This window comes from Mustela lutreola, chromosome 16 (assembly GCF_030435805.1).
Source record: "Mustela lutreola isolate mMusLut2 chromosome 16, mMusLut2.pri, whole genome shotgun sequence".
Lineage (NCBI taxonomy): Eukaryota > Metazoa > Chordata > Mammalia > Carnivora > Mustelidae > Mustela > Mustela lutreola.
This window is the reverse complement of record NC_081305.1, coordinates 32469723-32495004: the sequence shown is the minus strand read 5'-3', so window position 1 is coordinate 32495004 and position 25282 is coordinate 32469723. Positions and strand designations below refer to the sequence as shown.

At 59.7% G+C, this 25282-nt stretch overlaps 1 protein-coding gene across 8 annotated transcripts in view; it reads left to right on the top strand.

The window, feature by feature from the left end:
* ADCY7 (adenylate cyclase 7) overlaps positions 1-23916 on the top strand; it is a 54162-nt gene extending 30246 nt beyond the window's left edge. For 6 of the 8 annotated variants that reach the window (XM_059153380.1, XM_059153379.1, XM_059153382.1 and 3 more), the window contains exons 3-26: positions 489-692; positions 1800-1961; positions 2586-2735; positions 3036-3184; positions 3953-4064; positions 6657-6784; positions 6962-7120; positions 7352-7484; positions 10473-10664; positions 10801-10835; positions 11326-11409; positions 11809-11881; positions 13354-13451; positions 14228-14312; positions 14661-14786; positions 15661-15753; positions 16772-16962; positions 17802-17892; positions 18257-18412; positions 18968-19114; positions 20169-20273; positions 20477-20591; positions 21195-21319; positions 21483-23916. In XM_059153380.1, the coding sequence (XP_059009363.1) occupies positions 489-692; positions 1800-1961; positions 2586-2735; positions 3036-3184; positions 3953-4064; positions 6657-6784; positions 6962-7120; positions 7352-7484; positions 10473-10664; positions 10801-10835; positions 11326-11409; positions 11809-11881; positions 13354-13451; positions 14228-14312; positions 14661-14786; positions 15661-15753; positions 16772-16962; positions 17802-17892; positions 18257-18412; positions 18968-19114; positions 20169-20273; positions 20477-20591; positions 21195-21319; positions 21483-21629 (3060 nt within the window). In that variant the 3' untranslated portion in view covers positions 21630-23916. The remainder of the gene's footprint in view (positions 1-488; positions 693-1799; positions 1962-2585; positions 2736-3035; positions 3185-3952; positions 4065-6656; positions 6785-6961; positions 7121-7351; positions 7485-10472; positions 10665-10800; positions 10836-11325; positions 11410-11808; positions 11882-13353; positions 13452-14227; positions 14313-14660; positions 14787-15660; positions 15754-16771; positions 16963-17801; positions 17893-18256; positions 18413-18967; positions 19115-20168; positions 20274-20476; positions 20592-21194; positions 21320-21482) is intronic. The other 2 variants (XM_059153385.1, XM_059153384.1) reach the window with 2 other exon arrangements.
* The last annotated feature ends 1366 nt before the right edge of the window (positions 23917-25282 follow it).

The following is a 25282-nucleotide window of genomic DNA, read 5'->3' as shown; positions in this document are numbered from 1 at the left end:
TTCACCACCTGCCAGCGTCACACCTCTGTACCGTTACTCCAGCTCGTCCCCTTGTGGGGCGCCTCGGGTTAGCGCCCGCTCCTACAGTTCCATCCATCCTGTAACAGGCGGGAGCAGTGGCCTCTCCTCTAGCGGGCTGTCCCCATGAGCTCCTGGGCTGGGCCCCTGCAGGCACACACAGAGCACCCTGCGAGCAGAGGAGGCCTGATGGAGAGGGCATGGGGCGAGGTAGCATCGCAGGGCTGGGCCGCGTAGGATCTCAGGGCTGCACGGTGACTGGGGGAGGGTGGTGGCGGAGGCAGCCTTCCCTGCAGTGAAGGCCAAGCTTGGTGCTCAGACGGAGCATCAACATCAGCCATGTCGGGGAGAACACAGGTGACATTGCGTGGGGCAGGCTGGACAGTCGAGCCTGGCAGGCTTCCTGGAGGGGACAGTGCATCTCACCGGAGGAAAGCTGTGGCATTTCTGTGTATGTGTGCCCTGCCCAGGACCCCTCTGGACACCAGGCTTTCCTGGGGATGGCATTCTTCACGCTTGCCTTGTTTGTGACTCTCTACGTGCTGGTGTATATGGAATGCCTTGTCCGGCGGTGGCTCAGGACCCTGGCGCTGGTCATCTGGGTCTGCCTCATGATGCTGGGCTACACGCTGGTGTTGGACTCGTGGATGAAGGATGCCCCGACCTGGGCGCAGGTAACAGGGTGGGGGACCCTGGCAACCCCGAGGGGCTGGATGTCCCCAGCCAGCTGTGCACCGGCAGTTCCTGCCCTCGCTGGACCTCAGGTCTCTTTTGGAGACAAGGCTTGCTTCGGGTGTACTGGCCTGGGGCCTACCTCCGCCTATGGGCCGTGGTTCTGCAACAGAGGGAGGGCCCTGGGCTGATCTTGTCCACTCAGCTCCCTGCGCTGAGGAGCTGGAGGACCTGGGGAGAGCGTCCCTGTGAGTGCCTGGCTTGAGCGCTGTGCGGGGACGCTCATTTGGCTGGAAGTGACACAACTCCAACTCAGGCAAAAAGGCCCGAATTGGCCCATATGCCAGGAAAGGCTCAGGGGCCAGTTCTGGGGCTCTGGCAGGATGGCCGGGTCCTGATGGCCCTCTGCTGTGCTTTCCTCTGTGTCCTGTCATTCCCGGCAGGCCATCCCAGGTCGGGCACGGATGCTGCCAAGACCCCAGGCTGCCTGGCCACCAGCCGGTCCACCCCAGCTGAAAAAGAGAGCCCGTTCTTAACCAGCTTGAGTCCCAGTGGCCTGGCTGGTCACTATCACTCAGTGGTGGCACCCTCTGGTGGGCCGAGGCCCAGGGAAGCCAGGCAGACTGGGGGTGGTGGGCGGGGCTGCGCTACCAGAGGCCAGTGGGCAGTCCTAGCCTTTGGGTACTCACCACGCTTGCGCAGGGGGATCTTCACCACACCTGCCCAGGGAGATCCCCAGCGCTGGGCGTGGGGCGGGAACTCCTCGGATCACCGTAGCCTGGAGTCTCAGTCCTGGAGTCTCAGTCCTGGGGACGCCTGGCCTTGGCTTCAGATTGTAAATCAGCACATAGGAAAGGATGGGTCATGTCGGCTGGGTCTGACTCAGATGCGGAGTTTGGTTTTTTCTTCTTCCTTTGTGTGTGTTTCACTGTCCCTCCTCACATGGGAAAGGCAGGGGCCACCCTGTGGGCAGAGGGCTCAGGATTCAGAGCCCGTCCCCAGAAGTTGAGAGGCTGTGGGGGCCCCCGACATCCGCTCTGTCTGGGACTGTGTCTTGGCGTGGGGGCAGCGTGGCCGGTCCCCGAGCCTCCCTGCCGCCCTGCCCCCAGGTGCCCTTTTTCCTGTTCATCGTCTTCGTGGTGTACACGCTGCTGCCCTTCAGCATGCGGGGGGCCATCGTGGCAGGGGGAGTCTCCAGCATCTCCCACCTCCTGGTGCTTGGAGTTCTGATGGGGGCCTTCACGAAGCCCAGCGACTGGGTGGTACGGCAGGTGAGGTGTGCACGGGGGATCTGGGGGCGGGGCAGCCGCAGGTCTGGTCTGGGCCTGAGGATGCAGAGATGGGTGTGGCTGAGTTAGTCCTGAGAATTCAGGGCCCCCCAGTGGGCTAGGGAAGCCAGCCCCCCAGGCAGGGATGTGCCCCGCAGCCTTTCTTCGCTGGCCTGCGATGCTCCAGGAGCTCTGGCCCTCCTCCCCGAGTCCAGTGTGCTGCTGGGAAGGCCATTCTCACCAGCAGAACCACGTTCCGACAGGGCTGGGGTTATCCCTGGGTGCTCTGTCTTGTCTCTGCATTGAGTGACTGAGAAAACAGAACCCAGAACTCTGGGCACTCATCAGGTACCCTGCCTTCTGTGATGATCCTCAAGGCCCCACTTGGGCTCTATGGGATGATGGGCTTCTGCTTCCCTGGTCTCTGGGGCCCTGACTCTCCAGCTGCAGAGAAGGGCCTGAGACCTGATCTTAGAGTCACAGTGACTCTAGGGGACCAGCGCCCATCCAGGCTCCCGTTTCCCTGCCTGCTTCCGAGGGTGCCGGCCTGAGCGTGTGGGAGGTCGGAGAATTGGGATGGGGCTTCGGCCAGGCTGAGTGCTGAACTCGCCCTTGGCTCACCCCCAGCTGGTGGCCAATGCTGTCATTTTCCTGTGTGGGAACCTCACGGGCGCCTTCCACAAGCACCAGATGCAGGACGCCTCCCGAGAGCTCTTCACCTACACCGTGAAGTGCATCCAAATCCGTCGGAAGCTGCGGATCGAGAAACGTCAGCAGGTGTGGGCCCTGCCTCCCCCTGGAGCCTGGTCCTGCCCAGCCCTGCCTGGCCCCACACCCAGGGTCCTCTCTCTCTGCACATCAGACCTATGCGGAACAGCGTGCGCCTGGGGTGTGGGGTGGCCCCCCCGGGCTGACCTCGCCGCTGGGGATGTGGGAGGCTGGCTCAGGGGCAGGACGCAGGCCGGCTGAGATGGAGGGGGCCGTGGGCAGGATGGGCGGGACCAGAGGGCAGATGGAGGCCACTGGGTCGCTGAGCTTGTGGCCTGATGTCCCCCTGCCTGTCCGCATGGGGCCCAGGAGAACCTGCTGCTGTCGGTGCTGCCGGCCCACATCTCCATGGGCATGAAGCTCGCCATCATCGAGCGGCTCAAGGAGCGTGGAGACCGCCGCTATGTGCCCGACAACAACTTCCACAGCCTGTACGTCAAGCGGCACCAGAATGTCAGGTGAGTGGCTGGCTGGGCCTGCGCGCGGGGTCCCTCGGGGGCGCCTGGCCCTGGGGCGGTGGGGTCAGATCAGATTGGTGTCAGTCGGATTGGAGCTCCAGTAGCCCCCTAAAACGGCAAAACTCTGTGCCTAAGTATGACTTTGGGGAAAAAAGGGGTCCTTTTGGGTGATTCTCAAGGGGGCCCAGGTCCCCTCGAAAGAGGTGATGTCTCCAGTCCTGGGTGAATCGAAGGGGCTATGGCCCCTTACTGGAAGGCCCCAGCCTCAGGGACCCGGAGGAGCAGGTGCTGTGAGCTGCTTGCTCTGAGCTCACGGACTCAGGAGCTGGGAGACTTGGCGCACACTGCGGCTCTGGTTTCCATCAGGCTCCAACCAGGCCTTGGTTTGCTCATCTGTGGGATGGGAGTCCTTGCAGGGGAGTGTCAGGTGTGGAGCCCAGCTCAGGGGAGCTTGGAGTTCCGTCTTGCCATGGGGTTGAGTTCTGAAGATGTGAGGAGGAAGAAGGACCTTCTGAGGCACCACTGTCCGGCGGTCCACAGTGATGGGGGGCCTGGGACTGGCGGTTCTCAACGGCCTTACAATTCTGGGTTGCTGCCTTTTGCCTTGATACCAAGCTTCTGGAACGTTCCTTTATCCTTATGGCCTGGAGCTTTTCTCCCATCCATCTGGAGGCTGAGGGGTGGCTGGGGCGATTGGGGTCAGGCAGGTGCTCAGGGGCTCCCCGGGGCCTGGCGCTGACCCTCCATGCCCCCCCGACCCTCCCCCAGCATCCTTTATGCCGACATCGTGGGCTTCACGCGGCTGGCCAGCGACTGCTCCCCCAAAGAGCTGGTGGTGGTGCTGAACGAGCTCTTCGGCAAGTTTGACCAGATTGCCAAGGTGAGCCTGTAGGCCTTCGTGCTGGCGCCTGGTCCCTGGGAGTGGCACGTGCCCAGGGCTGTGCTGCGATGGGTGTGTGGAGGCCCAGGCCAAGCTTCAGAGGTCAGCAACTGCTTCCAAGCGGCCCACGGTGGAAGTGAGGTCATGTGGTGGCCGCGGCAGCCCGAACCCTGTCCTCAGCGAGTGAGGCCAGTTCGGAGACTGGCGGGATGCGTGGGGGCATGCATAGGGGCTCAGGCGCTGGTGGGGGTGGGGGCGCTCAGGAAGGCTGCCTGGAGGAGGAGTTGCTCCGTCTCACTGCCCAAGGGCAGCCAAAGCCGGGTTTGGCAGGGAGCTGGGGAGGGCTGTGCAGGGCTTTGCCTTCTGACAAGACCTTGGGTGGACCACACGCACATTCAAGTTTGAGATGCCTGAAGGGAGATGCTGAGAGGGAAAGGAGCAGTTCTGGGCAGAGGGAAGAGTGAGTGCCACAGGCTGGAGGAGAAAGAAGTCTCTGGGGCCCTTGGCATGGACGCGGCCCAGCATGACTGGGTGGAATATGAGGGGAGCCAGGTGTTGGGGGTAGACATGCAAGAACTTAGGGCTGAGGAGAGGAGAACTTGATCTGAGGATGCTGGGGAACATGGCAGGTGCTGAGGAGGGGAGGGCACTGGGTGAGGTGGGCTCCCGGGTCCAGCTGAGCAGGGAGAGGTCTGGAGACGGGCTGGGCTGGGCTGATCTCATGGTTTGTCTTCATGGACGGCACGGGGCCCGGGGGTGGGGTTGGAGGCAGGGGCAGGGGTCGCGTGCATGTGTGTGTGTGCACGCATGTGCGTACTCAGTAACTTATCACATGGTCCTGAGACCTGCCACGTGGCAGTCTTGAGCTCTGCAGGGGGTGGGGGGGGGCGCTTGGGCCTGCCCTCCAGTTGTTCCCAGCCTGTATGCTGTGCTGTGAAGAGGAGTGTAGGGGGCTGGGGGGCCTGCGGAGCACCTGGCCCAGCTTCAGATGCAGACGGCTGAGCGGTGGCCGCTAAGTAGTGACCTGAGGGTTAAGATTTAAGGCCTTGACTGTGCTGAGTAAAAGCCGACACCTGTGCCCACACCTGGGTGAGTTCCGAAGCACCCCCTGCGTGCCCCCATGTGTGCAGAATCAATGGTCAGGTCCTCGGTGGGAAGCGAGTTCGGGCCCCACCCTCGGCAGACTTTCTCACAGCTGGAGCTAGGAGGGATGCTAGTTCTAGGAGGGACTGCTCTAGGAGGGACGGCCTCACCAGAGAGGCCTTCACATGGGGGTGACCAAATTCCAGAAGATCATTCCTGGCTGGGAGTGCCCTGGAGCACTGTCCCTCAGGGTACTGTGGACCGAGGGACTCAGAGGGCCTGTCTGGTCTGGAGCCTTCCTTCAGGAGCTTCCTTCCTTCATGACACCTGGGCCATATGTGGGCTACGCCTGGCTTCCAGTCTCTCATGGCCCTTTCCCTGCCACAAAGTCCAGGGACCCTCCCTTTCCCTCTTGGTCACAGCCTTCCCTCTGTGGCAGGGGCAGGAGGCAGGCCCTTTGTATGGATGGGGAGAGGGAGGCTTTCGGGCAGGCCTCTGTGAGGGGCAGGGCTGTGGCTGGGAGCGGGCCTGGAGCTGGCATAGAGCCCCTTCTTCAGGGTCCCTAAATCTCCATCCCCAAGCCTTGGTATGTGTGGCCACCTTTGCCAAGGGCTGCCAGAGGGCCTGGTGGCCACAGTACTACCTCAGATGGAACGTCAGAGGCCCCTGTTTGGGCCCCTCTTCCCCTCAGGGGCATTTTCCTATGTGACCCCAGCCTCAGTGTTTGGTTCCATCTTTCTCTTCTTTCCACACTCCCCAGACCCTGACAGTCTACATCCCTGGTCACTTGGCTGTTTCTCCCCTTGTCTTGTGGCACTGGTCTTCATGTCCTCTACTTACTCTACTTTAGCTGCACAGGCTGCTTGTTGGGTCTCAAACAGCTTTCTGACCACGGGGCCTTTGCACATGCTGCGCCTTTCATCTGCCTGGAACACTCTTCCTCAGATACTGGTGTGGCTTCTTCCCTCAGTTCCTTGGGGTCTTTCCCAAATGTTTCCTTTTCTGGGAGGCCTTCTCTGGTCTCCTGGAGCTTCCTGTCCCCTCCTGCCTTTCATTTGCCTCCTCAGTACTTATCAGTACCAGGTATCTCTGGGTTTTATTTATCTGGTTTAGCATCTAACTGCCACTGGCGTGTGAGCCACATGTTGTAGGGAGCTTTGTCTGTTTTGCTCACTGCTGTGTGCTGGTGCCTGGGGCAGGGCCCTGTGCTCAGTACACATTTCAACACTGCAAGACTGAATGAAGCCAGGACAGCACTCCCCCAAGGGGCACTCCGGTGTCCATCTTTAGTAATACTCACTGTAGTCTCTGGTGTTTGCTTAGAGACTTCCCTGTCCCCAGTGCTTTTCCCAGGCCTGGAAGCAACTCCTGGTGGCTGGTCACCCAGAAGGGGCCTCGGGCTAGGAAGGAGCATGGCTCTCCCTGAAGGGTGCAGGGAGGTGGCCAGCACACGCTGACCCCAGGTCGTAGCTGTGTGCCGACCAGGCTGCTGCTTGCCCTGCCCTGTAGGCCAACGAGTGTATGCGGATCAAGATCCTGGGTGACTGCTACTATTGTGTGTCGGGTCTGCCTGTGTCCCTGCCCACCCATGCCCGGAACTGCGTGAAGATGGGGCTGGACATCTGCGAGGCCATTAAGTAGGTACCATGGGCGGGCGCAGGGTCCCGTTCCCATCACAGACCCCTTCTGCTTCCCAGGGGAATGCGTTGTACCTACTTTGCAGATGAGGAAGCTGAGGCTTGGGGGTGCACCTGGCTTGCCTGGGTCTCTCCTCAGTCCTGGGTGGGATGGGGTGATGGGACTGCTCTGCCCAGGCAGGTGCGAGAGGCCACAGGTGTGGACATCAGCATGCGTGTGGGCATACACTCGGGGAACGTGCTGTGTGGGGTCATTGGGCTGCGCAAGTGGCAGTATGACGTGTGGTCCCATGACGTGTCCCTGGCCAACAGGATGGAGGCAGCTGGAGTCCCTGGGTGAGGCTCAGTGGGACAGTGGTGGGGGTGGGGGCCATGGGCTGACTCTGGGCTGGGGGAGGGGGAGGTGAGCGGTTGGTCAGTGTGAGGTCAGAGCGGGGCACCATGACCTCGCATCGGGGAAGTGAGGCGGGGCTCCGGCTGGCTTGGCCCTGTGTGCTGTGCACCCCTCGGGCGGGTGCTGGCCTTCTCTCGGCTCTACTGCTCTGACTTGGGGCTGGGGTCCCCCAGACGGGTGCACATCACAGAGGCGACGCTGAAGCACCTGGACAAGGCGTATGAGGTGGAGGACGGGCACGGGCAGCAGCGGGACCCCTACCTGAAGGAGATGAACATTCGCACCTACCTGGTCATCGACCCCCGGGTACGAGGGGCAGTGGGGGGCTGACGGGAGCCTGGGATGTGCTGGGGAGTCCACAGATGGAGGGTTTTCCTCTTCCAGGCGGTAGAGAGGTAGGGAGTGGTAGTGGGAGTGAGCTCCCTGTCCCTGAGTGTGTTCCGGGCGCCACAGCTTCTCTGGGCCCTGGTGAGATTGGAGTAACAGTAGTGCTACCTCAAGAGGAGAACGAGCTCGTGCCAGCCAGGCTCTCACCACAACTGGGCGCCTCATGAACATTCTAGAAATGGTAGTCACACAGTTTATTTTCCTGGATGGTACCACTCATTTCCCGCATTTTGAAAAGACACTTTTTGTCAGACTTGCTTTGGGTAAGACTCAAAAAAGGACAAGGAGGCAATGGCCAGGGGACCACTGGGCAGGGGCCTCGGGGGCGTGTTGTGGGCTCTGCTCCCTGGGGGTGGTCGCCTGGCAGGCTGACACCTCCACCTGCTCGGTGGCCCTACTTTCGTCACGACCTCGTGGGGGATGCAGCTGCTGGGCTGCTCCGAGGCTGGCGGGCCCTGGCCCTGCCCCTGCCCCGCGCCCACACAGCCCTGCTTTCCTGCCGTGGGAGGCCAGCTCGTCTGGCGGCCTGGGTGAATCATCCTTGGGGCTCGCTCAAGAATGTTGGCCACGAAGGGCTCTTTCCAGCTCCCTCTCGCTCTGGCCCTGGCTGTTCTCAGAGCTGGTCCGACTGCCATCTCTGGGGGTCATGGAGGGCCAGCCTGTGAGCCGCCCCAGCCCCCTGATGTTCCTCAGGGATAGAAACTGCCCAGGAGCCTCCACTCCTCGGCCAGGGGCCGTGGATGCTGAGTTAGCATCTGGGGAAACTTTTCCTGAGGATCTCGGGGCTGTGCCCACCCCACAGTCATGGAATATAATCCAGCCCCTCCCCCTGCACCCCACAGCTTTGGGCCCTGCCCTTCCTTCCCCTGAGGGCCCTTCACCCCAGCCACTGTCCCCCTGCTGCCCGGCTCTTCGTACCGCAGGACCCTTGTCACTGCTGCCAGCTCTGCCTGCAGCACTCTCCGTTCCCTTACGAATGCTTCTGTTTGTTTATCCTCTTTGCTTGTTCACGGTCAGTGTGAGCTCCCCGTGGGCAGGCTCAGGGCAGGGGTGCCTCTTCTCTAGGCTGTAATCCCTGCACCTAGAGTAGCGCCTGGCCATGGAGCAGGGGCTCCGAGAGCGTGTGACCAGCAGAAGCAGAGCCCCAGGCCTGCAAGGCAGTGGCCGGCACGGCTCTGAGCCCTTGCTGGCAGGGCCACCCGCTCGGCAAGGCCACTGCAGGACCCATGGGCAATCGATTTCTGACCAACAGCGAAGACGTTTCTAGCATGAGTGTTTTGTGTCGGATATCACCGGGCTTCTTATATTTTTTCCAGCAACCCTACCTTCCCCATCTTAGTTGAATGTCGCGGATTCGCATAGTTGAGAATTCCAAAGCCCAAAGGGGGTGTTGTGGACAGTTTCCCTCACGACCTTGTCTACAGCTGCGTTCCCTGCTGAAGGACACGGTATGGGGGAGTTTCACTTCCGCAGAGAGGCCGATGTCCGTGTGAGGAGTGGAGAGACTCACCCGGCCTCGCAAAGCCGAGGGTGGCGGGCCCTGTGCCCGGCTGGTACCTTTCTTCACCTGACGACACAGTCTGGAGACCTGCCCTCATGTGTACATGGAGGCCCCCGCACGTGCGCCCGGGTTGTCGACACGGTGGCCCTTCCCCAACTCTGGCCTCCCGGGGCCTGCTTCGGAACAGGCGCCTTTTCCCTCAGAGCTGATGGGTCTTCAGTGCACATTTCCTGCACAGACCCTGAACTTGAGTGGCTGGGGGCTGTGGGGGCGGAGCTGCCGACCTGTGAAGGGGAGACGGATAAGGTGACTCCAGGGTGGGTGGCTCTCCGTGGGGCACGGCACAGTGTCAGGACCCCGGGACTCTCACGGAGGCTGCGTTCCAGCGGGTCCCGTGGGCCAGGCAGACAGGCGCACCTCAGGGTTTAGACATGTTTCTCTCCTGAAAGGAGGCTAGAAGTTTCCAGGAAAGCTGCTGCCTGTGGCTTGGAGAGTGTTTGCGGCCCTAGATGCCGGGCCTCGTGGCTGTTTGCAGAGACCCGAGGGCACAGGGACTCCTGGAGGGCGGGCACCTTCAGAGGGTAGGGGACTTGGAGATGGTTCGAGCTCGTCTCCTGTGGCTTTGGTGCTGTCTCTTCTCTCCTCCATTTACAGTCCTGCCCGCCGTCCCCAGCAGGGGAAGGTCCCCTGCAGTTGCTCATATGGCCAGGGGGTGGGGGAGGCATGGAGCAGGTTGGGCCTCACTAACACCCCCTCCCTGACACGGCCACAGCAGGCACAAGGCAAGCAATGTTCCCTGCTGTGGTGTAGGGGCCACGCGAGTGGAACTCTCTGGAAAGCCGCCCAGGGGGTGGGGCTGGACTCTCGCTTGGCCGGTGCTCTGGTTCTCTGGGTTCCCGGCCTGTTCCCCTCTTCCTCCAGCTGCTCCTTCAGGAAGGATATGTGCTGGCCACATGTGGGTGGGCTGGGTAGGATGTTTGCAGCTTTTCTGGGCGCTGTCTCCCCAAGATGTCCCCACGGGGAGAGGCCAGTGGGCTCTCAAGCCCCAAGGGGGACAGTGTCGGGTCCCACAGAGCCTCACGGGGTTGGCAGGAGCTTAGGACTTGAGCCCAGTCTTTCCCTGGAGAGGTGTCTGAGGGGCTGTGCGTAGTTGTGTGTGATCCCCAATTTCCTGGTCAGCTGGGAAGGACAGGCCCCCAGCCGGGTCCCCTGTAGCCCAGCCCACGAGCGCACTGGGCCGCAGCCGAGGGGTTGCAGACCCAGCAGCATTTCTGCCGTTCTCTCTTTCCACCAGCCCGGCCAGTGCTCCAGGCAGTGGGGCATTTCATGGGGAGCAGGATGGGTGCGGGGGCCCTTCCTGGGCTGAGAGGGAAGGGGAGGGGACAGGCCATGTCTGTGTCCTGCAGAGCCAGCAGCCGCCCCCGCCCAGCCAGCACCTCCCCAAGCCCAAGGGGGACGCGGCCCTGAAGATGCGGGCGTCTGTGCGCATGACCCGCTACCTGGAGTCCTGGGGGGCCGCACGGCCCTTTGCACACCTCAACCACCGTGAGAGCGTGAGCAGCGGCGAGACCCCGGTCCCCAGTGGGCGGAGGCCCAAGGTAGGATCCTGCTTCCCGGACTGCTCAGTCCTTGCCCCCTGTGTCTGAGGGTGCGGGAGAAGAGAGACCCAGTCCCAGGACAGACTTTGGGGGTTCCTCTTGGCAGAATAACTGTCCCCTCTCCCTTCCCTTCCAGACCATTCCCCTGCGGCGCCACCGGACCCCTGACAGGTACGTGCACTGTCTCCTCCTGTCAGCTGTGGCCTGCCTTCCTGGCCAAATCCTGCCCCAATCACCCCCTTCGGGCCCACTTCCTTCAGGCAGGCTGCCCCGACTATCCTCTGTCCAGGAGTGCAGCTCGGAGGGGCTGTGGCTCAGAATCAGAACTTCACGATCACGGAGCGCCTGTGGAGTCCCCACTGTGACAGGGGTGGTGGTGTGTGTGGGGAAGCCTGCAGGTGGAGGCAAGAGGCCTTCGAGGGCCGCCCTCTGCTCCCGGCTGGGCTGGCCGGCCAGCTGGGCCTGCTGCTTGATGCCGGGCGTCCATTTACCCTCTTTGGGCCTCAGTGGGACCTACCTGTCCCTCAGCCACTCCGCACGCGGTTCCGGGGCCTCCCGCGGGCATCTGGGCACCCGGACTGGGGAGCCATTTCACATGCACTGCTGCCTTTGGGCAAGTGGGCGAGGGCCTGGGGTGACGCGGTTCGGGTTTGTGATCCAGGAGTTCGTCCCCTAAGGGGCGGTCGGAGGATGACTCGTATGATGAGGAGATGCTGTCGGCCATCGAGGGGCTGAGCTCCACAAGGTGGGACCTGGAGGCCTCGGTTCGCCCTGTCCCTCCTCGGGTGGGGGTTCCCTAGTCGGCCGTGCCCCCTTAGGCCTGCGTGCCTGGTGGTCCAGCTCCGACTGTGTCTGTGGTGGCTCCTAGGCCCCACTGATGAGGGTTCCTGAGAGTGGACTTCTGTCCCCCCACCCCTCCCCCGCCCCTCTCCCCCACCCCCTCCTCCCTTCTCCTCCTGAGGGCGGGGCCCTGCCCACTCCCCCCTTCCCCCACCTCCTTTCCCCCTCCCCCTCCCCATTTGCTCTCCCCCCCCACCCCCCCACCTCCTGAGGGTGGGTCCTCTCTCCTCCCCCATCTCCTCCCAAGGGTGGGCCCCCAATTTCCCCAGGCCCTATGTCTCACTGCCTGTGCCCGCCACCCCAGGCCCTGCTGCTCCAAGTCCGATGACTTCTCCACCTTCGGGTCCATCTTCCTGGAGAAGGATTTCGAGCGAGAGGTGAGGGTCCCCCAGCAGCCCCAGAACAGGGGCTCGAGGCCTGGGGTGTGATAGAGGTGCAGGCCATGGGGCAGCCGATGTTCCACATCTATCGTCTGTTTGGGGAGGGTGGTGGGGAGTCACCCCATCTGGCTAGGGCTGGCTTGGACCCTCTTCCTGTTGCCCTCACTCCGGGACCTGACGTGTCCCACTTGGGTTTGGGAGACCTTCGCTCCCCTCACAGGCTAGAACCTCAGCCTCAGGGGCCAGTGTGCACCATAGCCTGGTTCTCCCTTCTGGCTGCTACAACTACATGCTTTCGGGCTGTAACACTGTATAGCCTATAACTGTTTTACTTATTTATTGAGGACCTACTGGTTTCTGGCTGTGTCCCAGGCACATATGTATGTCCTTGAAACCTCATCTAGATGGAGCCCCATATCACCCGAGAGGGTGGCCCCGGGCCCCAGAGCTCTGGTGCGAGGACCTCTTTCCTCTCTCAGCCTCCAGGATTGGTGGTGGGGGGTGTCTTTCTCTGGCTGGGGCTTCCTAAGTCCGGGGCTACCTCAGTGAGGAGCTTGGGGACTGAGGGAAGCCTGCCCAGCAGGCCTTCCAGCAGCTGTGTGACTCCGGGCAGCCTGCTGGACTCTCTGAGCCCCAGTCCGCTCACCCGTGGCAGGAGCCCTTGTGGCCCGAGGTCATGAGATTGTGCCTGGTGTAGGGGTGTAGGCAGCACGGTCCTCCCCCCCCCCCCCGCCCTGCTAGCTAGGAGCTTAGGCCTGGCCTTACTCCTGGGTTTGGGGGAGGACAGACTCACGACAAGCCCCAGAGTTCAGATTTGGTTCCTGTCCATAAGCTTGGGGCCATGGGCTTCTCAGGCACCTGGGAAGTAGAGTCAGAGACCTGGGTTGGGTGGGGGAGGGGAAGGGATGGGTTCTAGGCCTCAAGGAACCAAATGAAGGTCCTTTGGTCATGATGATGCCCCATCATCGCCTGGAACTCAAGGAGGGTGTGAGGTGTGTTTGTTTTTTTAAAGATTGATTTATTTGTCGGGGCGCCTGGGTGGCTCAGTGGGTAAAGCCTCTGCCTTTGGCTCAGGTCATGATCCCAGGGTCCCGGGATGGAGCCCCATATCAGACTCTTTGCTCAGCAGGGAGCCTGCTTCTCCCCCCCACCCCGCCTGCCTCTCTGCCTACTTGTGATCTCTCTCTCTGTCAAGTAAATAAATAACATCTTCAAAAAAAAAAATTGATTTATTTGTTTGAGAGAGAATGTGCGCACGAATGAGACGGGGGAGGACAGAGGGAGAGGGAGAAGCAGACCCCTGCTGAGGGGGACCCTGAGATCATGACCTTAGCTCATGACCTGAGCTGAATGTTTAACCGAGGGAGACACCCAGATGCCCCCAGGGTGTCAGTTTTGGTTAACTGGAGCCGGGGTGGGCTGGGAGGGGGCCGGAGCGAGTGGCCCTGACCGTCCCTGTCGCCCCCCAGTACCGCCTGGCGCCCATCCCCCGGGCCCGCCACTATTTTGCCTGTGCCAGCCTCATCTTCGTCTGCATCATGCTGGTCCAGGTCCTGCTCCTGCGCAGGTCAGTCGGGCTGGGCGGGATGTGTGGGCCCACTGGGGTCGGCCCAGGGCCCCCGGAACACCTGCGTGCGCTGTCCGACCAGCACGAGTTGCTGGTGCTTTGAGTTCAGTGACCTGAGTCCTGGAGTCCCAGAAACTGGACCAGGGGCTGGGCCCCCACCCCGGGGTCATCAGTGCTTGCACTTGATTCCATTGAACGTGCTAGTCCTGTCAAGATGCAGGCCTTCCCGACCCGAGAGCTGTGTGGCCCTGTGGGCACGTGGCCTGAGGCATTTGCTGTCCCAGAAGGACAGGCTCCCAGAACCGTAGCCACCGCCAGCTCCCTCTTAGAGGTGGGAAACTGAGGCTCAGAGGGCTTTGTGCCTTGTGTAGGTGCACGGCCCCTGCTGGTGGGGGGTGAGCAGGGCAAGTCACAGGGAAGGAGTAAGGTCAGCTATTGGTAGATTCTAGAAGGGTGATGAGGCCAAGGGATCCTCTAGGATTAGGGTTTAGGATGTGCTTCGTAAAGACGAGACAGGAAGAAGCCCTTCTGTCTGGTACTTCTGTGCCGGCCATGGGTCTGAAGGCCCTTAAATCCGTACACCAGTCCTCGGGTGTCACGAGTGGAGCAGCTGGACCCCGGTTCTCAGAGAGCCCCTTTGCTGTGTGTAGAAGGGGGTCGGGGGAGGAGGCGGCCGGGAGCCGCACAGTTGGGGTCAGGGTCGGGGGGTTGGGGAGCATGCCTGCAGCTTGGCCCTGGGCAGATGGCCCCCAGAACGAGGGTTTTCTGCTCTCCAGCAGGGCCATTCTCGGTTTGTCCTTCGGGCTGGTGGCCTGTGTGGTGGCGCTGGTGCTGGGCCTGTGCTTCGCCCATGAGTTCCTGGTGAGTGGGAGGCCCCTGGCTGGGCCCTGACCCACTGGCCCTCCGCGCCCCTCCTGCTCAGGCGATAGTTTGCAGAGCGCTTCTCCCAGTGATTCCACCTTCCTTGGGCTGCTGGTGGCCCCCAAGTGGCTGTAGCTGTCCCCAGGCTCTGAGGGTGGGGACGTCCCTTTTCTGTCTGTGCATCCCATGGGTCCTGAGCTCTGGGCACGGGGCGCAGTGTGACTACGGACCATCCCTAGCGGAGCTCTCACGTCTGTGGTCCAAGTGCCCCCACATCTGCTGGGCACTTGGACCAAGGGGTCCTTGTCCCTGTGTTGGCGGCGGCCACCTGACCCCACGACTCCACAGAGGTGCTGCCCGGCCCGAGGGGTGTTGCAGGCCATCTCTGAGAGCGTGGAGACCCAGCCCCTGCTGCGCTTGTCCCTGGCCATCCTGACTATTGGCAGCCTCCTCAGTGTCGCCATCGTCAACCTGGTGAGTTCTGGGGGTTGGTGGGGACAGCGAGCCCTGGGGAGGAGCCTGCCTGCCTGTGTGTGCTTCCTGCGGGGAGAGAGCCAGTCCTTGACCCTGGGCACCTTCAGGCTCTCGAATCCCACAGTCCCCCGCCTGAGGGCTATGTCTGGTATAGCTCTGCAGGACCCTGGGGGTGGGCTCCCCAAGGCCCCCAGAGGCCCGCCTGGGCTCCTTCCCTTTTGCTTTTCACATGAGGACCCGGGGCCCCCAGGGAGCTGATGTGGCTGCCCCCCCCAAGGACGGGATGTCTTGAACCATCCGTGTTCTTGGCTTCCTCTGCCTTCTTCATCCTCCTCCTACCTAGCGAGGCTGTGCCTTAGTCTCTCTGAGACTGTTCCCTCGTGAGGGGCGAGTGGCCCCGGGCACTGGCTGGGACTTGAGCCCCTGCTTCTCAGGCCTGGCTCGTGTGCTCAGTGCTGCGGACAACATGTGTCCCTGCTGGTCCTCCCAGCTCTGACCTCTCGAGTCAGGGGCTCTTTGTGGCTCGGAGACCCTGTGTTACCTGGGGAGAAGGGGGCTCACTGGCCATGCTGATCCCTGCTTCTCCTTCCCTCCCCCCAGCCCCGAATCGGCCTCCGATGCTCTGGTGACGGTGCACACAGGGCTTCATTTTGCAGCCTCCTCTGCCCCAGACCCCTCCCCACCACGAAGCTGATGCCCGTGGAGGAGGGGGCGGGGCGCTCTGCCCACTCCTGGAGCGGGCCTGGCAGGAGATGCCCATGCCGCTCGTGGAGGCCTCGGGCCCCTGCCAACCCCTGGCCCCGCTCAGCCTGGGAAGGTCCTGGAGTCCCAGGTCCCTGGGCTCCCCACTCACGGTGACCTGTCTCCTCTGTAGCTGCTGATGCCTTTCCTGGTCCCAGAGCTACCTGTGGGCAACCAGACGAGCCCAAGCCCGATGGATGCGGGCAACATGTGTGAGCCCCTCCTGGTGAGTGTGGGCTGGGCTGGGCCCTGGTTCAGACCCCTGGGTCCTGCATGCCCTGAGATGGCCCTGCTCTTGCACAGTGCTCTGCCCGAGCGCCTGAGGCCCTGCTGCGGGAGAGCAGAGTCCAGCCTCTCCCGGGAGGTGGAGAGAGTAAGGCCCAGGCAGGGCCAAGGTGGTCTGTGGTCCTGGAGGACGCAGGGGCTTTGAGGCTGGTGTGGCTTCATCCAAGGTGTGCGGGCAGGAGCACCCCATGCCAGGACTTGTCTCCTGACAGCTGGCCATCAGATGAGGAGGGGCCCGGAGAGGTGGACTGGTGGGCCTCATGGGTGCTGGAGCCTCGGGCAGGCCGACAGCAGGAGCTGGGACTGGGGATCCTGATGGGTGGCAGTGGAGGGCTGGGGGACTTCAGGGGGCCGTGGTGAATTTCAAGCTGGTCTCTGCTGGGCAGGGGCTAGAGAGGGGACAGGGAAAAAAGCTGAGGCACGCAGTGAGAGTGGGGGCGACATTTGGGATGTAGAACCAGAGGGGGGGTTTGATCTAAATTGGGAGAAGCACGAGCGCCAGGAAGGAGAGCTTGGTCTCTCTTTTGGGGGCAGTGGGGAGCCACGACATGATCTTGAGCAGGAGAGTAACCTGGGCAGTGATGCCCTTTGGGGAGGGCAAGCTCGGTTGGGCAGAACTGGAGGTGGGAGGCTGTTGGGTGTGTGTACAGCGCTGCCCTCTCCCTTGTCACGTCTACAGGCTACTGCAGTTGCAGTTACTTCTGCTTCTCCCTTCAGTGAGTTTACCTGCCATAAGTAGAAGTAAAAATGCAGGGAAAACAGCGTGATGCTCCAAAGTTCTAGATTCTGTTGTCTGCTCTTTGCTAAGAGAGGTCACTGAGGCAGGAGAGCAGTGACCCAGGTGCTCGGAAGGTCTCAGCGCTGGAAGGGGGCTCAGAGGCAGCAAGGCGCGCCCCCTCCTGGTGACCCTGGGTGCAGGCGCTGCTTCCTGATGACGGACCCCTCCCCCCAACCCCCAGTATTACACCTGTAGCTGCATCCTGGCCTTTGTCGCTTGCTCGGTCTTCCTGCGGATGAGCCTGGAGCTGAAGGTTGTGCTGTTGACCATGGCCTTGGTGGCCTACCTGGTGCTCTTCAACATCCACCCCTGCTGGCGGATGGACTGCTGTGGCCTCATGGCCAACCTCACCGAGACCAACGGTACCCTCAGGTGGGGCCCGAAGCACCTCCAGTCCCACCACCTGTCTCGTGTGCTCCGTGGGGTGTCATGTCAAACCGTGCTGCATTTGCCTTTGCAGTCCCATCTGGACTGGACACCCGGGGGGGCTGGGCTGGCAGGTGGCACAGTCTCCATTTTCCAGAAGGGGACGGGATGGTCCCAGGTCTACACTCAAGAGCTGAAGAGTGGGACTCATCTGCAGGTTCTCTGGGGGACACCCTGAGTCCCACGGACGCTTCCTGGGTCCTCCGGTGTCTACGCCATTCTGGGGGTGTGGAGTGGGGCAGGGGCTTCAGCTCTAGGCGCCCCCCCCCCCACCTCGAGCCATGTCCCAGATCTCCACAGAATTCTGGAAAGAACAGTTGTTTCCAGCCTGTCCCTGGACAGGTGGCTGACCCCTGTGGCGTGGGAAGGGACACTGTGTGGGTGCCTCTGGGGGCTCTCTGCCCCAGGTGGGTTGAGGAGAGGGGCCTGGCTCCCCTGGAATTTGGGGACCCAGAACAAAACCTGCCCCCAGGGGTCTGCTGGCAGGGGCAAACTCCTTCCGCCGAACTCTATGTCCCTGACTTGGAGGCTGCTCAGCGTTCCCCTCACCTGCCTGCAGTATTTCTCCTTCAGACTCTGGTGTGAGCCGAGCCGTCACTGCAGCGCCGCCTCCCCACCTTCTGGTCAAGGCCTCTTCTCTTCCCAACCCATAGTGGCCTGTGTAGTGTCTGTGCCTGGAGGGCAGAAGTCTGTCCCCCTCTGCCTCCCCGAGCCCCACCAGCTGGGGCACCTGAGGGGCGGCAGGAGCAGGAGTGACTCCGGCCTCTCCCCTTCGTGTCCCGCAGCTCCCCACCGTGTGTGTGGAAGGACCCGAAGGTGATGATCAATTTCTACCTGGTTCTGTTCTACGTCACCCTCCTCATGCTCTCCAGACAGGTAGGGCCCGGGAAGCCCCGGCGGCCCGTGCTCAGCGGGGAGACACGGCTGGGGAGGGGCAGTGTGGGAGACAGCGCACAGCCCCCTAGGGAAGCCCTGGTCCCCAGGGTGGTGGTCCCCGAGTCTTTACCTCCCCTTCCCTCAGGACACCAGTGACATTTGGTTGCATGGGTCACTTGCGAACCGAGCCAAGGCTGACTGGGATTCTGAGGCCACAGGGAGGTGACCGTTGAGCTGGTGACATTTGCCGGGGATGCAGGGTGGAAGCACTGAGGGGCTGTCTCAGCAGGTCCCGGGGCTGCTCGTGTGTCCTCGCGTCCCCGCTCACGATGGCCAGGACACTGACGCTGCCTGCTGTCTGCAGATTGACTACTACTGCCGCTTGGACTGTTTGTGGAAGACCAAGTTCAAGAAGGAACACGAGGAGTTTGAAACCATGGAGAATGTGAACCGCCTTCTTCTGGAGAATGTCTTGCCTGCCCACGTGGCCGCTCACTTCATTGGTGACAAGTTAAATGAGGTGTGCTGGCAGGGGCTGGGTCGCCCGGTAGGGAGAGACGGAGGGTATGGCTGTGGTCGGGGGGGCCTGCACTTTCCGGGGCCGTGGTTTTCACCCATGTTACGGGGCCATCTGGTGGTGTGTGGTTTGGGCATCGGCTGCACGTCCAGGCCTTGGTGGTCTAGATGGTCCATGTGGATGAAAACCTGCATGTTTCACAGGTTCCGTGCAGCAGCGTTTTACAGAAGAGGGGATGGGCCCCAGGGCTTAGGACCCAGGCCTCCTGACTGACCTTCCCCCGCCCCCCTGGCATTCAGCGTCAGCCACAGGACCCAGGGTAGCGCAGAGCCAGAACCACCCTGAGCCTGAACTGCCCCAACCAGGGCTCTGAATCTTTTTTTTTTTTAACAGCCCCCAGAGAGGAGCTCAGGCGTAAGACAGGCCAAGTGACACTTGTGTCACGCTCCCCTCCCCTGAAAGTTTAGTGGGCCGGGCCGAGGGGCCAAGTCCCTGTGCTTGCATGGCCCCTCCCCTGGGGCGACTGGCACAAGGGCATCCTCCCCCACCTCCATTCAGGACTGGTACCATCAGTCCTATGACTGCGTGTGTGTCATGTTCGCGTCCGTGCCGGACTTCAAAGTCTTCTACACGGAGTGCGATGTCAACAAGGAGGGGCTGGAGTGTCTGCGTCTGCTGAACGAGATCATCGCTGACTTCGATGAGGTACGGCCCGCTGGAGGAGGGCAGGGTGCGGGCTGGGAGCGCCCCCCAAATCAGGAGAGGGACACGTGCGTCTTTTTCCTCGTTTCCCTCCATAAGCACTTTGTCGTCTTCTCTGCGTGGGCAGCAGGCTAAGGTCAGATTTAGGTCCTTGAAGGAGGCAGTGATCCCCTTATCTGTGGCTTGTGAGCCACGGTCAGCCACACTCTGGCAGATGACCACCCCCAACATACGGCCAGGTCTGTAGTGGCCAGACACCACGTCACAGCATCCCCGCCCTGTGCCACGCTTCATCTCATTACGAGGAGGAGGAGGCGGCATGAATACAGCACAGGAGCATGTTTTGAGAGAGGGACCATCCACGTCACTTGTTGGGGCACATGAGAAGTCATGCCTGACTTCTCTCCACTAAACCTCATCACAGGCGAGCTCGTGGGCGAAGGAGCACACGCCGTGCGGGGCTCGGGACCCTGTGGTGCGTGGCAGCCACTGGGGTCTGGGAGTGGGTAAGGGGGTCTGCTGTAGTTGGAGTCCCAGCAAAGTCCATGCTGCCAACTGTGCCAGAATAAGTCCATCGGTTTGGGCTTTTTTTTTTTTTTTTTAAGGATTTACTTATTTTAGAGAGAGAGCACAGAAGAGGGAGGCAGGGACACAGGGAGAGGAAGAGAGAAAATCTTAGGCAGACTCTACCTCAGCACTGAGCCTGACGTGGGGCTCGATCCCAGGACGCTGAGATCATGACCTGAACCAAAACCGAGTCAGATGCTTAACTGACTGAACCATGAGGAGCCCCTGGATTTCATTCTTAGCTGCAAACATTCGACGTTCTGGGTAGGTGCTGTCGGGCTGCACTTGCTCCTTCAGAGTGAGAGTCCAGATGCGAAGGCCGGAGTAGGGAGAGAGTAGGAGAGAACCAGAAACCTCGTCCCTGCATGGACTTGGCTGTCCACTCACGGCTGGGGGGGGGGGGGCGAGCATGAGAAATGTTAGCATTAGGAGCAGCGGCAGGAGGGACCCCACCCCTTCTCAGACCTCAGGGTGTCCCTTTGTCTCATAGCTGCTCCTGAAGCCCAAGTTCAGCAGCGTGGAGAAGATCAAGACCATTGGCAGCACGTACATGGCAGCTGCAGGGCTCAGCAGCCCCTCAGGGACCGAGAACCAGGTACTGAGCTGAGGTGGTGGCCTCTTGTCCCAGTCTCACATCAGAGGGATTAAACAGGTCCCAGACCAGTTCCACTTCACCTGACATGGGGGGGGGCACCCCATCCTGCCCAGTCCTATGAGGAAGGGCAGAGGACCTCAGGGGTCAGCCTGGGGTGGGGCACGGGTTCCCCCGGCTCCCGCACACAGCGCCCTGTCCCGCAGGACCTGGAGCGGCAGCACGCGCACATCGGCATCATGGTGGAGTTCAGCATCGCCCTGATGAGCAAGCTGGATGGCATCAACCGGCATTCCTTCAACTCCTTCCGCCTCCGTGTCGGTGAGGGCACGGAGAGCCGGCTGGGCTGTGCTCGGGGTGGGAGGCAAGGCCCGTGGCTCTGGTGCGCCTGCGCTGAGGTCTGACAAGGCACTGCACTGTCCCGCAGGAAAGGTTTGACAACTCCCTCTTGTCTTACAACGCTGGTGACAGGGCAATCATCTTGGTTTGCATTGTTTATAAACTTACCTTTAAAACTTTTAAACTTACCTTTAAAAGTTTTGAGAGCTAGGAAGAGAACACTACGGAAAACTGAGAACCCCAAAATCACCTTCTGTAAGTCTTAAAACATACTGAGAACAAAGCAAGTTATTAATCTAACTACTGGGTGTTAGCTAACAGGGCTGGTGCTCAAAGCCCGTTTGTCCTGTGTTGGGAGATGAGCAGATGCTAGGGAAGTGCAAACCTCAGCCCGATCTCTCAGCGAGCAGTTGGAAGAGGGCTGCCAGGGGAGCGCCGCTCCTGCCCCCCGAATGAGAGCTCCTGCCATGGGCTTGGGGAGCTCTCTCCAATCCCCATTTCAGCTGTCAGTGCTTTCTGTGGCTGCCAAGGAGAGAGCCTGAGGCTCAGCCTCTCTGATACACCAGCTGCAAATGTCCCCTTCAGGCATAAACCACGGGCCCGTGATTGCGGGAGTGATCGGGGCACGGAAGCCTCAGTATGATATCTGGGGAAACACGGTCAACGTTGCTAGCCGGATGGAGAGCACTGGAGAACTTGGCAAGATCCAGGTACAACTCAGCTGGGGCCCCTACAACCACAGGGGGACCTGGGCATTGGTTAGCCCTGATGTGCTCATGTGCAGACACGTGTGCAGTTCGGGGCTGGTTCTGCCTGACCCCCAACAGCAGGTGTCCTTCCTGCTTCCCATAACGGCCGTCCTCTTCCTTTCAGGTTACTGAAGAGACGTGTGCCACCCTCCAGGGATTAGGTTACTCTTGCGAGTGCCGAGGACTGATCAACGTCAAAGGCAAAGGCGAGCTGAGGACTTACTTTGTCTGTACAGACACTGCCAAGTTCCAAGGGCTGGGACTGAACTGAGGGCTTCTGGTAGGTGCAGAACATGCTGGAAGTGGATTTCCTTCCCCGAGGCAAGCGAAGGGGAGCCCTCAGCCCCATGCCAGTCATAAAGGCATTCCCGGGGTTTGGCTGTCACTACCCCGGCAGATGGCTGTGTGTGGCTTCCTCGGATTGTGCTAGAGGATTTCTGGGAAGGCGCATCAGACCCCAACCCGAGGCGACCACAGTCTTGCCATGCATGGGCAGCCAGGCCTTTCGTGCCATCTGAGCCTGCAGTGCAGCCTCTGGACTGTGCCGACTGGCTCACTCGTGCGGGTCAGCAGCTCAGTCCCCTCGGTGCTGTGGCCATCTCCCATGCGCCGCACGCACCCTGCCTGGCCTGCGAGTGCACAAGCAGGACCTGTCTTTTCTAGGAACAGAACCAGGACAAGCCATCCAGGATGGGTTGGGCACTCCTTGCTCCTTAGCCAATCAGCCGCAGGATTCTCTATTTCTCACGCAGGCGTTCCAGGAAATAGAGCTGAAAAGGCTGTTTTCAATCTGTGGTTTTATGCAGTAGGGAGGAAAAACCACAGCGGACACCTGCTGCCTCTTGTCATCTCAAGCAGGTGTCTGTTTTAAATGGCTGTATTATTAGTGGAGGTTTTATTCTTTTTAATGACTTCCTAGATGCTAGACGAAGTCTCTTCCCTCCAGTGTGCTTTTTAACCCTTGACATGGCACGAGAACCTACTGTCTAGTGTTCGTTTCTGGATTGGCCCAGCCGGGGGTGGTGTGGCTCGGAGTGCGGCTCCCGGCAGGAAGGCAAGTGGCGGTAGCCCCGGAAGTCAGGCACCACCCTCCTCTCCCCTCCCCGACCAGTCCGGCCTGCGTGGGTGCTCCCCAGCAGCCTTCCGCGGAATCTTAGCTTCTGTGGTGGAAAGGAGTGGAGTCTGCAGACAGGATGCGGGCCACCTGTAGCGCTTCCTTCCTTTTCTTTAGTCCTCACACCTAACTTGAAGAGCCTCAAAATGAAAAACATCTACTCCACGTAAGCCTGCAGAGGTTGGCCATGTGGGAAGCCAGCCTGCTCGGAAATGCTGGGATGGTCTTGCTCTGAACCGCAAGGATCAAGGGCAAATGTGAAAAGCCAGGTTTGTGAGCTGCGTCTCAGTGCTTCAGCTGTCGAGAATCACAAGTCAGCCTGAATTGTTTCAAGGTGAGAAGGAACCGAACCGCCCCCTTTTTGCTGGATCAGCTTCGCTGCCTCCTCACCAGAGCGTGCCCGGGGTTTCTCCCCCAGCCGCACTCCACTACAGAGCAGAATTCCCAGCTCGGGGTCCTCTGGGAACCCTGCCATTCCGGGAAATCTTGCACATGGGAGACTTCAAAAGCGGACGCGGGGCTGCAGCCAAGGGCAGGGAGGACTGCAGCTGACCCCGCAGTCTGCTCAGACCCTGGCTGCGGGCTTGTCGTCTCAGAAGGGTCTGCCGGAGGGGCCGGGTGCGCCAGCACCGCGATGCCTGCGTGTCACTAGAAGAGAGATGAATGAGGTACAAGACCTTGCCATCCGAAGGGATTTTATGGCAAAAATGCTGTTAAGGGGAATAACCTCATTTAAAGACTGCTTTTCTGCACCAACTTTTCATATAAAGGAATGGTTTCCGGTGAGTACTGCACTGTGACCCATACACTTAAATCGACAGCGACCTGGGCCATGCAGCAGGGCTCCCCTGAAGAGTTCAGGAAGGTTCTGTCACAGATACGATATGGATGCACGTAGGAGTGCTGGGGATCTCTGAGGTGGGCCTACTTCTACTCTGGCAATATTTGAGTTACTTTTATCCTTCAACAACAGAAATCCAGTCCTGTCTTTTATTTCCAATTCAACACGGTGCTCTGATAAGCACATTTTGGAAGTTCTGAGTTTCTGATGTGCCGACCACCATGTGGGACGGACCCTAAAAAGCACCTGCTGTCACTTTTGTTCAGTGTGTTTTCCAGGGGCTGGGCCCTTTCCTCACAGGCGTCATTTTGTTTTATGATAGGACAAGTACCTTTTCCAACATTGACCTTTCCTAGGGGCCATGGGGCGGTGTGAAGATTTCCTAACAGAAGATCACTGAGCACAGCATACATGGTGTATATAATAGGTCATGTCTAAAACCAGGTTTTGAGAAGGTACATATGAGTAGGAATTATTCTGTATACTAACTATTTATAGATCTTTAACATTTGTTTCAAAATGTTATACTTCATTTTTATAAAGTACCAATGTTTCTACTCTGTTTAGCCTTTCATATATTAAAACAGCAATTTGGAAAAACAATGTCCTAAAGTGTTTTGAATTTCAGTGTTTTCTTGGTCTGCTTGAGAAGATTACTGCCTAAATAATAATTGAAAGATTAAAATTAAACTCTAAAAAAGACCTGATAAAATACATAACAATTTTGAAGTTCTTTGGGCATATGGTTTTCAGTAGATTCTTAAGACTGGGTTGTGTTGGAGAATCCGTTTTCCTTCACCCCACTTATTCTTGCTAAATGTTCATTTTCAAAGTCAGGAAAATAAAAACCGCTCCAGCCAGTGGGCAGGGGAGTCCTACAGGGGCTCCGTACAGCCCACGTCGGGTTCCCTGAAGCAGGCCGCCGTGCGGTGCCTGGTTAGGGAAGAGGACCACAGGTCTCCCAGTCTCCCACTCCATTATCTGCTCAAACAGCCGACCTTTGTATTTCAGATAAAAGTAGAGGACTCTCAGTTCAAGGGACATGCTGAGGCACAGGTGGCCTGGGAGACACAGTAAACAGAAATGTAAACTTTGCTTTAAGTTCTGTGATTTCCTTTCTTATTTAGCTTCTTTTATTATGTTTCTAAGTGACCCTCTCAAAAATGGAAAAACTAAACCAAACAGCACCACTGACAGGTTAGTGCTATGAAGCTCCTGGTGTGATTTTTGGGGGGCTGGGGACAGGAAGAGTGGATAGGAGAGGTACCTCATCACCTCATCCTCCAGGAGGACAGCATTCCCATCAGTTATGCCAGGGATATGCACTTAAATAGAATCTACTAATATTTGTTCTCACAGTGTAACGATGGAAAATCTCACTGGATAGGGATTTTAAAGAAGCATCTGAGCTCTGGTCCTGTCTGTATGCCCTAAGGAAAGCGGCACTGTCACTATTCTGACCCAACTGTGCCCAGGCCCACTCGGGATGGCAACAGGTCTGAGTCCATCCTATTCCTTTCTCATGAGGCCCTTCTTTGGATAAATCATCTAGGTGAAATCTGGTAAGTCAGGGACTATTTGGTTGTAATTTCTTTAATGAGTTTTGACAAATGCGGAAAAATAAGGGAGTTCAGTTATTTGGGGGGACTTGCTGCCTTTTTTTTTTTTTTTTAAAGATTTTATTTATTTATTTGACAGATCGACAAGTAGGCAGAAAGAGAATGGGAAGCAGGCTCCCTACTGAGCAGAGAGCCCGATGAGGGGCTCGATCCCAGGAACCTGAGATCATGACCTGAGCCCAAGGCAGAGGCTTTAACCCACTGAGCCACCCAGGCGCCCCGGACTTGCTGCTTTTAACGAAGGGTCCTGAAAAGGCTGTTTTATTTCTTCAGTTCCTCTATCACTTCCCTCTCAGACCCAGCCCTGGGGAAAGGTCAAGGGGCAACTCAGCTGACAGCACCAACAGGGC